General features: G+C 35.4%; 3 protein-coding genes across 5 annotated transcripts; 1 reads left to right on the top strand and 2 right to left on the bottom strand.

The window, feature by feature from the left end:
* Nucleotides 1-744: 744 nt before the first annotated feature.
* On the bottom strand, nucleotides 745-3,039 carry LOC110662453 (peroxidase 55). 2 transcript variants are annotated; one of them, XM_021821420.2, is made up of 4 exons: nucleotides 2,738-3,039; nucleotides 2,293-2,570; nucleotides 1,539-1,730; nucleotides 745-1,452 (listed from the first exon to the last, which is right to left on the bottom strand). In XM_021821420.2, the coding sequence occupies exons 2-4, from the start codon at nucleotides 2,500-2,502 to the stop codon at nucleotides 877-879; spliced, it is 978 nt and encodes a 325-aa protein (XP_021677112.2). In that variant the 5' UTR covers nucleotides 2,503-2,570; nucleotides 2,738-3,039; the 3' UTR covers nucleotides 745-876. The 2 variants fall into 2 exon arrangements, with proteins under 2 accessions (XP_021677112.2, XP_057997094.1); XM_058141111.1 differs by having other exon boundaries at nucleotides 2,293-2,562.
* A 1,165-nt stretch (nucleotides 3,040-4,204) lies between these two features.
* On the top strand, nucleotides 4,205-6,773 carry LOC110641402 (uncharacterized). Its single transcript, XM_058140336.1, has 4 exons — nucleotides 4,205-4,381; nucleotides 4,781-4,845; nucleotides 5,377-5,575; nucleotides 6,164-6,773. Exons 1-4 carry the CDS (start codon nucleotides 4,247-4,249, stop codon nucleotides 6,521-6,523), a joined length of 759 nt encoding a protein of 252 aa, XP_057996319.1. The 5' UTR covers nucleotides 4,205-4,246; the 3' UTR covers nucleotides 6,524-6,773.
* Nucleotides 6,774-7,110: 337 nt separating this feature from the next.
* Nucleotides 7,111-8,225, bottom strand: LOC110662452 (protein transport protein Sec61 subunit gamma-1). 2 transcript variants are annotated; one of them, XM_021821419.2, is made up of 3 exons: nucleotides 7,981-8,225; nucleotides 7,759-7,874; nucleotides 7,111-7,285 (listed from the first exon to the last, which is right to left on the bottom strand). In XM_021821419.2, the coding sequence occupies exons 1-2, from the start codon at nucleotides 8,072-8,074 to the stop codon at nucleotides 7,759-7,761; spliced, it is 210 nt and encodes a 69-aa protein (XP_021677111.1). In that variant the 5' UTR covers nucleotides 8,075-8,225; the 3' UTR covers nucleotides 7,111-7,285. The 2 variants fall into 2 exon arrangements, with proteins under 2 accessions (XP_021677111.1, XP_021677110.1); XM_021821418.2 differs by having other exon boundaries at nucleotides 7,754-7,874; nucleotides 7,981-8,217.
* Nucleotides 8,226-12,193: the final 3,968 nt, after the last annotated feature.

The following is a 12,193-nucleotide window of genomic DNA, read 5'->3' as shown; positions in this document are numbered from 1 at the left end:
AAACTCGAAAGCTCACTCATGGGCTGTCGTTACTCTGTTTTGGATTATGAAGAAAGAGGGCTTAGATTAGTTTCTTTTTCTTTTTCTTTTTCTTCTTCATTTTCTTGGCAACTCTCTCTCAATTCTCTTCTTTTCTCTTTCTTTTTGCATATATTCATTTTCAGTAGCAACTATTTCTTTTTATAGCAAAAGATTACTTTCTTTTGTCAATTAATGCCATACTTGTGTCATGCCTAAGCAACTCCAACCACTCGTGAGCCATTCTTGGCCAGTGGCGACAACCCTTCCTCATGCATTTTCATTTTTTTTAAGCTTCTACAATTATAAGAAAGGGAGAAAAAAATGGAAAGAAAAGAGGAGAATATAGAAATGAAATCAGCGGACAGAAAAAAGCAGAGGAAAACACCAATGACAAAGGGCTGTTTGGGAGCAAGAGGAGAAGCAGAAGCTTAAGCGGAAAAAATGCGGTGAGCTGTGAAGTAGAGTGAGTAGGAGGAAGGCAGAGCTGAAACGAGGCCATTGGGCCGTAGGCCAGAGACGCCTGCTCCGACATCGTTTCTGGGTTTGTTCTTATTGTGCGTTTGAAACTGAAATGGAGCCAGAGTTATGGCTAGTTATATATATATCATATTAAATAAAATAAGACTCTAATAGGAGTTTTATTGATTAATTTATTTTTTTAAGTCGGGAAAAATACTTTTGATAAATTGCAGAAATAATGATTTCCCACATATAAACAAGGACTTTACTGTATAAACATTGATCTTGAATTTCTTGGTTAGCTACATAGCAATTGAAGATAAACTCTGTGAACGTCTCTTTATAATCCAATTTCTATTTATGTAAGTAAACGGAAACAACCCATTGAATTAAGTATCAAGAATTAAGGTTTGTGCAATCTGTCCTTATCCGTCCTTGGTTGCTAGTCTTAACTCCCACTCTACCAAGTTTTCTCATGGCTGTAACAAAGGCTCCATTAAAATCGCCAGGGCTATTTGCAAAATCGGTGACAGTAGGCTTAGATGCAGGGTCAGTGAAGAGCACCTCATCTGAAGTGAACAAGCCCTTCCCACCAACCAGATTTTGATAATAAACATTGTCAAAGATTTGAGGGGTTATTGGGTCCATGTTTACTGCTATGCTAGGGTCTACATTCTGAGGACAGGCATTCATCAATTGCTTGGCATAGTTAGGATCTAGAGAAGGGTCAACAGGAGAGGATGGAGAGAAGGAATAGAGACGATTTGCAAAGCGGTTGCAATGAGAGAATCCTACTGTATGTGCTCCTGAAAGTGCAATCATGTCAATTTGGCTAAGGTTATTCTTGGCAAAAATGGTGTTGAGTTGAGAAAGAGTGAAGTTAGGTTCAGGTAGATTTCCAGCCACAAGTGATGATTGAGAAATTAAGCCATCGCGACGCCCCAATTCTACGCTGAATGAAGGACCTCCAGCCTGAGTTTTGATCACATCAAACAACATGGTTAAATAAAAAAACAATTGAAATAGATTGTGTAATTTGCCATGTATAATTTGGTTACCAGGACTACCACATCCCTTGCAGCAATTGCCATGATATCTGCACAAGACACAACATTGGGACATTGAGCTTCCACTGCTTGCTTTGCTTTTACAATGGTGTCAAATCCATCTCCTGCAAGAGAAAGATTATCTGGTGCATCTTTCTCTGCATCTCCATTTGGTGATGAAACCATGATCGAGGCATCACAACCCTTCAATAAGAAACCAAACATAATTAATTAATATCCCTATTGGGTTCAATTTCCATAGCTATAAAGAAATGTTTTGATTAGTTCACATGCACCCCAAGTGCTCAATATTATAATATAATATTAATAATTATTACATATAGATCTCAATGAAAATTTCATTTGGATCACTTTTTTCTAAATTTGTTGGAGAGTGTGGTGCAAAATTACTACAAATTTGACTTGGAAACTAAAATTTTAATTTGATTAGGTAATCAGATAGTGGGATACGCAATGATAATTAAACTAAATGATTAAGCCAATGTCTACGCATGTATTTTTTCAGGGTTTCTTCCTGTGGACTAATAAAAAACAAAATTAGAAATTGGATCCTGCTACATACATCTAGTCAAAAGCTTTGTCGTGCCTGATAAGTAAGATTTAACAGCCCTCCAATCGTCACCATTTCCAAATTCCAACCCATAAACATATATTTTCGAAAAAGAAAAAGAAAAATGAATCAACTTTTGTTCAGTAATAGGTGAGATTGACAGAAACAAATGAAAAAAGAAAAATGAATCGTTACCGTAATGAAACAGTCATGGAAAAATAAACGCAGAGTTGCTGGGATTGTAGTGAAGGTCTGGCTGAACTTTGTACTCACTGCCTGTTTCACTATAGCTTCCACGTTTGGACAACTTGAGCTGTAGAAGTTCTCTATTAGTTGTGCATCTCCTCTCCTTGTGATCATGATGATAATCACCATCAACAACAGCAATCCTCTCGTTGCCTCCATTTTCTTATAAAACTTCACCCCTCTCTTTCTCTTTCTTCTGTCTCCGCTCCTTCTCTTGAACTGTGACCCTTATATAGAAAGAAGAAACAGAGATTCCATGTAATATTAATTACGCATATATATATTGAACTAGTCGGAGCTTTAAAAAAGAAATATTCTTCCGGGTACATTAATATATATATATATATATATTGAACTATTCGGAGCTTTAAAAAAGAAATATTCTTCCGAGTACATTAACTATTTTTTTGTTTGCAGTTGCACTAGTCTTTCCTTGCAGGATCGTCTATCCAATAAGATACAGCCACAGAATCATCTTCAACGTATCTCACTTTCCATATTGTAATTACTTACTTGGAAAATGACATACAGCTTGAACTTTTCTAATCTTGTTTAGTTTTGTAGATGAGGTTATATGACATAAATATGCCGCAAATTTTTTATTAACACAGACTTAAAACTCAATATTTAAGAGAGCTCTAAATAATGAATTTTTTTGAAAGTTGAACGAATTTGTTTGTTGGTTATCTATCTATATTATGTTAATCTTCAAGCCAATATGTTAGGAAAACAGATGTCGGATGTGATTATGTTGGTTGATATAATGTGACCCTACGATTGATTCTTGTTTTAAAGCTGCAAGTCAATTCCCATGACGACTGTTGCTTTTGCTTCTTGCTTTAAGGAAAGGGTCTTTATCGTTCATTGAATTTGAAGAACTTCTAGTTGTATTTCTGGCATTTTATAGATTGTGTTAGGCATTGATTGAAATTGCACCTCCCTTTTCTTGTGAATTTGAAACAATTATCACATAACATATCGCAAATCCCTTACTCCAATTTTATTAATATTTAATTTATTATATACTTCATCATATGAATGTGAGTGTCAACTCTAAAATGTTTAAAAATTAAATTATTGGATCTGGTAATCACCAGGTCATGCATATTCGCCTGTAACCAGTTTGTTACCCTTAAGCATGAAGCATGATGACATTAATTTCATTAATTAATTCACCAATTGCCCGTAAATTAAATGGAATCAAGTCCTTGGGCTAACCAGTCCTACCATATCAATATCATCATATGCATATGCCTTTAGGCCTATCTAAGACCGACCCATTCACAACCAATATCACCGTCTCTTTCTGGAACTCGCAAGAAAATAAATATATCTTTATGACTTGATTATATGATAATAAGTTAATAGCGTATTTATATGTTTTTTTAATAAGATAATAATTATTAATAACGAGTTTACTCGTACAAGATTGTAGAGTCGTGTAATCGAAACCAAGACTACGATTAGGTACTACTAATCTTTCATCAAACTAATCATACCCATATCAATAAATAAATAAATAAATAATGCATTGACCATATAATTGCAAAATCATAGTTGGAAATATTAGTAGGATATAGTAAATGAAATTTAATACTCTTTTTTCGTGAATTTTAAATGTAATTAAGATTTTTTTATAAGGATTAAGAAAATGATTAGATAATTTTATTTTTATAAAAAATACTAATAATTTATTAATGTTTTGTTAGATTTGAAGTTGGGCATAGCATATCCAAGCGGCCAGGCCCAAACATGTCCAAGTTTGCGCAGCTCATATTGTAGGAGCTGGAGTCCAGAGTGGGCTGAGTTTGGGCTTGTGGGCTAGAAACTGGCTCAGCCTCAATGTTCCATTTCAAATTGATTTTGAAATCAACACAAATGATAATTTCTCTGAGACAGTGGCATGGCGATGGTCGTTGATGTAGATGCCAAAGGGGAGTTAGGGTTTCCGTACTGGACTCCAGTTCGTCGACGTTTTAGCCCCGATTCTCCCTTCTTTTCTTGTGGTAACATTGAGAGGGAGCTTCTCGCTAAACAGGTTATTTTCTCTTGTTGATTTCCAGCTTTTTATTCATTAATTATTCTGGGATGTAAAAGGATTGTTTGGAAATTTTTGAACTCGGGAACTCTCTGCATCAGTTTGATTGAATTCGGGAATGCATCTTTAGTTGCTGAAGTGAAATTGAGTTGCTCTGCAATTTCCTTTTCTTTGGTTTTGGTTATTAATTTTTGGAACTACAGATGACCAATGAAAACCCCATTCATTAAAACTGGAAAATTTTCCTTTCTTAACATTCTATGGAGCATTTACCTTAGGTGAGGCAAGCCGTAATTGAGGAACAGATACCATGTAACTAGTTTAAGAAAAACTGTATGGGGCTTTAAGGAGTTGAGGTGAATTTTGCTCTTGAGCACTTATTTAGTATTTTAATTCCAGGTTGCATTGGATTTAACAGAAGATGACAAGCATCAGTTGCAGAATTTGGTGGATCAGGATGGCAGGTATCAATGGTTTGAATTAATTTTCTCATTTTCATTTTAGTCTCTAATGATTGTATTTATTGAGATATTATCTACATATTTTTTATGTACTTGTTGAATCATAAGAGCTACTATATGCTTATTCTAATGATTTGAAGAGGAATTGTTATAAACATTGAGGAGAGAGAAAAATTTTTTATTTTAATCCCTATTTTTGTAATGAAACCGTCAAAGGCTATTGCTTTAGGTTCCATGTACAGTAAATATGCCATTCATAAGATGTGTGTGACCAATTCTTATAGTTTTGCATGTTAGTGGAAAAGTTGTTCTGTCATTCTTAATTGTTTGGTAGAAGGTACATGGTTGTGAAAACTTTTAGAGTACTTGATTGTTTTGAGAAAAAGGGATAATTTCTCAAGTTTTAGATATCTAGCAAATGATGATGAGCATTTCAGGGTTTTACATTTCTGCTTCACGCAGAGACTTCTTTACATAGGTTTATTCCTAAGCTTCTACTAATTGTGCTTAACTTCAAAACCAATGTTTGAGCAGGGAGGTTTTTTGTCCCATTGTTGGGTGTGGTGCACACTTGACATGTTTGGAAAACTTTGAAGACCACTACAATACACGACACACTGCATCCTGTTCGGTGTGCTCTAGAGTTTACCCAACGGCTCGCCTGCTCAGCATACATGTATCTGAAGCACATGATTCATTTTTTGAGGCAAAAGTTGCACGTGGCTATGCCATGGTATTGCATTTCAGTTTTCTAAGTTAATTTGTGTTATGATTCTTGTCTATATGACTATGTTTCATTTGATTTTAGTCAAGTATCAATGCAGTTAAACATATTTGTTATCAAATGTTCTGATGCATGATTTGCATAAATCATAATTGTGATATGTATAGTGTGAGACCTGCATAATGGTATAATTTGTCTATGCTTCTGATTCATTTTTCCTTCTTGGTGGTTAGCCTCGTATGGACATGCAAGTCGCTTGTACTGACATAATAAACAATCTAATCTATCCCTCTCCCTCAAGGAGCTACAAAAATCACTTAAAAAGAGAGAGAATGGAAAATAAAGGTGGAAATAAAGCTGAGTACTATTATGCCCTGGAGATGTGTAGATTGATTATGTACGAAAGCACATGGTTTTTTTCCTAATAATGTAACTTGTATGTTGTCCATCTACATGGTGGTAAATAGAATCTAAGCTTGTGTTTTGGAATTGCAGTAATCACAAAACTTCTTAAATTTGTCAAATGTGCAGTTTTTTTATGCTTCTTCTCACAACTATTTTGTTCAATGCTGATGTTCTTGCATTCTCGACTGACAGTATGAATGCCTGGTGGAAGGCTGTGCTTTGAAATTCAAGAACTACAAAAGTAGGCAACAGCATTTGGTGGACAAGCATAAATTTCCCAGCGCATTTGAATTCTTCAAGAAGGCCCATCCATCAAAGAAGGCAAGACAGAAGCACCAGCGTAGACTAGCTATTCGAAAGAGGGAGGAAACTTCAACCAAAATGGAAGTAGAAGGTGAAACCATTGATGGCCTCATATCAGCAGTCTCTAGATTAAGCACTTCAGATTCACCTCCTTCTGTCAGCTTTGGTCGCCGCCACACTCGTGGTCTTATGTTTGTACCTCGTACTGTTCAGCGAGAAAATAGCTCACACAGTGGAACAAAGAGGTAGCCACCTAAGTTGTAAATAACATGCCTTCTTCCACCAATACTGCCAATGGCTTCGGCATGTAACAATGAAAAAGGCAATATGAGAGCTGTAGGAGACTTATAAAATGCTGTAGATGATCTGCATATTGCACAGAATCATCTAAAATGCTGTAGGAGACATGTTGTGCATATAATTTGCACCCAAGGCGTCACCATTCTGCTTGCAGACAAATTTTATTATTATTTTGAGGCTATTTATTTATTTTTGTAAATATATTTTTTTATATGTTTATTTAATAGAATAAGAAAGAGAGAGAATGGAGTGGGAATGATAAGTTACATAAATTAATCGTAAAAGATGGGATTTTGGCAGAGATGGGACTCCCAAAATAGAAATTTAAAGCCTGATCATCATGTACTATTACTTCAAGTTTGATGGATCGCGATATGGTATAATTATCTGTGTTGTCCTTTTAGTAATAAGACATATAGTGAAATTCAAATCATACTATCCATTGTTAAGCATAGAATTTGAATTAAAAAGGCATTCATTACAAATTTATGGGATAAATCCAATCAGGCAAGCAGAAAAAATAAGAGTGGGAAAAGTACGAGAAATTTCAAACGATATCCTTTATCTTAAAGTCTCATACAAATAATGAAAAAGCTACATCAAAAGTAACAATATTCCTTTCCACTACAATGTAATTGGTCTCTGGAGTCTGGACATTGTAATCAAAACTAATGAACCACCATTACTAACCATGCTAGCCATCAATGTGATCTGCAATATCAACAAAATATTAGATACCAAATCAATTGATAATGATCAAATACAAATGTATACATGCCCATTTTGTTGAGGTTCTGCTTCAAGTTAAATATGGTATAAGCACCTTTAAATCTGCTGTTCATGGAATAAAATTCAGATTTGAGCTAACAAAATTAGAATAATGCTCAAATCAGGCTTCTTTCTTAGGTAAATCAACTGATATAAATAAATCAGATTAGATTTCTACTCATCTGCAAAATCCCCAAATTAAAAATCTTCAAAACATGCTATGTAAGAGGACATTAACAAATTAGTGTCGAAGTGCCACAGGAAGGATTATTAATCTGATGATTTATACAAGTCAATCACCTAATTAGCAAATAATCATTTCAGCCACCACCAAAAAAACCCAATTATAGCAACCAACAAAATCAGAAAACTAAAAAGGTAACATCATAAAACCTTTGCCTTTGCGTTTACCTGACCTAACTAGATCCAACAATGATATTATTGATAGGAATAAAGATCAATTTCACGAAGAAACCAACGAATCCCATAACCACGAATCCTATCGCCGTACGGAAGGCAACCTTGGTGAACTCTAAAAAAGGAAAAAAAACGGATCTTTTACATCAAAATCCACAGCAATCGAGATCAGAAAAGTTTGTGTACTGGAAATCCGAAAGAGAGGAAGTTGAGATAATAACCTTTGCGATCGGGCTTGTGACAGCGCTTGACGAGGCGTACGCTGTCCTTGGCGAAATCTCTCAGTGGATCGAAGACGGTGTCGATGGCGTCCATTTTGATCGTTTTCGGTTTCGTCAAATTCAATTGGGATCTCAAGATACGGTGATGGGATTTAGGTATTTAACAGATTAATGGACGGCAAGGGGTTGACAATTTTTAACTCAAGGCGTTGTTTGACTCAAACTAGCTTACTTAATAAGTTTAATCTTCGGACAATACACTTTTTAAAAAAATAAATTTTCAGAAAATATAATTTAAAGATATTTAGTTTTTATATATTAAATTTTCAAAAAATAAAAATGTATTGATAAAAGTTATAATATTCAAAATATAAATATAATATTTAAAATGTTTAATTTAATAAAATATATTTCATACGACCTAACGTTTAACTCACATAATAATAAATAAAACATAATATAAATTTTTTAATCAAAAAATATAATAAAAGCTCTTCACATAAAGTCTCTTCATTTTTTCTTCTCAGTTTTTAAGAGCTCGACCTCCTTTCTCCTGTTGTTAATGTGCGGTTCCTCCCTGCCCCTTTTGGCAGGGGGAAATCTCTCCTTTCTATCTGGGTTGTGGGTTTAAACCTCCCCCTAAAGGATTGTACATAAAGTTTTGGTTTTTGTTTTGATTCACAAATTTGTGCTTAAAAAGGGGGAGGGTTTGAATAGGTGACCTTTGTGATATGCTCTTCTTGTGGTTTCTTATTGTTTCTTGCTCTGTTTGTGCTAGTTGGTTCTTTAAAAGTGGAAGTGAAATACTCCTATGAGGCTGGTATCATTGGGGACATATTGGCACCATAAATTTGGTCTTCTGATCCTCTACGGCGAGATGAAATGCACGCCGAAGCTCTGCCAAGTCTATTTCCTCTGCTTCCATGGCTTTCGGTTCTTGCTTGTGTATCTTTGAATCCTATACCAAGTTTTTTCATGTCATTGGGATGATTATTGGGGACACTTTATTCCAGCTATGCCTTACGTGGACCTTGTGCTTCCCACAATTGGTACATCCTCGATGTTAATTTATAGGCATTGAAGGTGATGCTGCTTGGTGTTCGGCTTTCTCTTGCCCAGCTAGGATTAACTTGTCTTTGAATTGGACTTTGGTGATCTAGGTGCTTTCCATTACTATAATAAAATCGTAAAGCAATATGCAGCTTGTAGGCGTTGAATTTAAATGATGAAGTAAAAAAATACTGTAGCAAAATATAGATTGGGTCAAAGTAGACAAAAAAGGATTAGAGTTTGCACATTATGAACACATCAAAAGCAATTTTTTTTTTCTTAAATGACAGTCAACTAAGCAATATTTGCATGGCTTGCCAATGTAAAAATAACCCCAAAAATAAGGTTGCTTTCAAATCAACATATAGGGTTGTTATTTGTAGCATCAACATTAGAGGCAAGTATGAGTTATGGCTCAGGAACTATTCCTTCCTTTATTGCCTTCTTACAGTCGTGCTGCAACCTAAAGTACTCTCTCTTCCTTGCTCGATAGCTATTGGGATTCTCAGGTTGAACTTCTCATGCATAAACACTCACCCACCAATCACAAAAATCAGTAACATGTGTTAATTGCAAACTAGTTGTCTGAATCATAGTGTGATTCACACAATGTAGAATAAAAATTTCAAAAGTCAACCTTCTTCTTGTCAGGTCCAAACTTCTCAAATTTTACAAGTTCATCAATCAAGGGAAAATAGTGTGATCTTTGCCAAGCCCCACATTCCTCCCTGGATGAAACTGAAATGTTGTGAAGACAAATTTTCAGACATCATCGAAGAATCAAAATAAAACATGTGGGAATAAGGTAGTCTACATCACCAGTTGCCATGTTCTCAACAGAGAAATTTCAAGTACATTCCATTACATAATGAAATGAATTTTCCATTCATTATTCCTCTGAATTTTCATTCATCATATTTCAATTACATCCTACCAAACATACACTAGGTAAGGTTGGGAAACTATTGAGTGGAGAGCTAACATGACATAAAAAAGAAAAATTATTAGTAGAGTGATTAAATTAAAAATTTGCTCATACAAAAAGGAGTTTTTCTCCACTACAAAGTTGAATGAGAATAAATTTAAGCAGTGCTAATGATCTTTAATTTCAGTGTTTGTAGTCCTTTAATAGCAAAAATAAAGGCTTATCTTCCTAGCCAACTAGAAATGTAAGAACCATGTATTCTCTCAATTTTCCACTGTTCTACACTATATATCATGCTAGCAAGGGCTTCCTACTGAATTTTTTTTTCTGCATTCTGAGTACCAATATGCATTACAAAATAGCCTAACAAGCAGCCTTCAAAAATCATCTATCAAGCATGTGAATCTACACTATAATTTTCATCACCAGATTCAGTTTCCATCCACCTAACTTTGAATTTCTATACAACCATTTGTAATGCAAAAGTCCAAATTGAAGAAACGCAATATTAGAGAAAATTAGAACTTCCAGTTATTCAAATAGGATCAAACCTGCTCAGAATTTGTTCTAACTTTAGATCACCTTAATGCATCCCAAATAAACACCACATTAAGTTTCAGGTCGAAATTCTACCATTTTCTTAGTGAACTAAAATTCCACCTCAAATCTCCCAATTGAACCTCTAGTTCTAAATCTTTTTGAAACCTTTCCAAATCTTTCCAAACCCTTAGTTTAACATTTAACATCATCATTTCATTGTTTTTTAACTGTTTAATTCCTATTTTAAGTGTTTGACTATTCGTAATTTGTCTAGTCTTTGACTATTTCTTTGCTACTAAAATGATCTGTCATCTTGGTGCTTAAGCACACCACAACCCAACAAGGGGAAGGAGAGACCCACTGTCGAGCTGAGGAGGAGGAGTCCTCCCCTGCCCTTGAGAGGCAAAGAAGGCTGCCAATTGGCAACAAAGAAAGATGAAACCCTAGACTAGAAAAGGAAGGAGCAAAGAGCGAAAGTAAATATTCACAAGGACCACCTGTGGCCTGCATTACTGTAGACTGCCAAAGAGTCGATATGAATAAATTAAAAAACAAGATGGTCATAATTAAGTTCATCTAACTTTAAACCAATCATTTCAAAAAAAAAAAAAAGTCGTGACACAGAGAGAAAAAGTCTGCATTTTTTCTTCTCAATTTACAAGAGCTCAGCCTCCTTTCTCCTGCTATCGGTGTGTTGTTCCTCCCTACTCCTTTTCGCCCGGGGGGGGGGGGGGGGGGGGGGTGGTGTGGGTGGGGGGGTGTGGCGGCGGGGGGGTGTCTCTACTTTCTATCTGGGTTGTGGGTGTAACCCTCCCCTTAAGGGATTGTAGATAAAGTTTTGGTTTTTTGTTTTGGGTCACAAATTTGTTTTTAAAAAGGGACAGGGTTTGAATAGGTGGCCTTTGTGATATGCTTATTCTTGTGGTTTCTTGTTGTTTCTTACTCTGTTTGTGCTGGTTGGTTCTTTGCAGGCAGAAGTGAAATACTCCTATGAGGCTGGTATTCTCGGGGACATATTGACGCCATAAATTTGGTCTTCCGGTCCTCTATGGCAAGATGAAATGCACGCCAAAACTGTGCCAAGTCTACTTCCCCTGCTCCCATAGCTTTCGATTCTTGCTTGTGTATCTTTGAATCCTATCTTAAGTGTTTTCATGTCATCGGAATGATTATTGGGGACACTTTAATCTGGCTATGCCTTATGTAGACCCTGTGCTTCCCACAATTCGTAGATCCTCGATGGCAATTCATGGGCATTAAAGGCGACGCTACTTGGCGTTTTGCTTTCTCTTGCCTTGCTAGGGTTAACTTTTCTTCGGATTGAACTTTGGTGATCTAGGTACATACAGGCTTATGATTTAGAGTCTTGGGTTTGGTTATGTATAGGCTTGGGTTCCAATGATATGCGCCCGCTGGTCAGCCTTGGTTTTAAGCCTTTGTTTTGGGTTCTAGCCCTTGTAATCCTGTAATGCTTGTTTTTTCATCCAATTCTATGAAACTTACTACATCTTTAGATAAAAATTATAATAATAATAATAATAATAATAATAATTAAGTTCATCTGCTGATTTGTAAAAATGGCCACTCATGGAGTACAATAGCTTGACTCTTTATCAACTGTTTCCATTATGATAAAGCATACTAAATTGTTAGGAGGAAAATTCCCTCGAAAACACACATTGAAAAAAAAAATAAACA

Source organism: Hevea brasiliensis, chromosome 18, assembly GCF_030052815.1.
Source record: "Hevea brasiliensis isolate MT/VB/25A 57/8 chromosome 18, ASM3005281v1, whole genome shotgun sequence".
NCBI classification, from domain to species: domain Eukaryota; kingdom Viridiplantae; phylum Streptophyta; class Magnoliopsida; order Malpighiales; family Euphorbiaceae; genus Hevea; species Hevea brasiliensis.
This window is presented reverse-complemented; position numbering and strand designations above follow the sequence as displayed.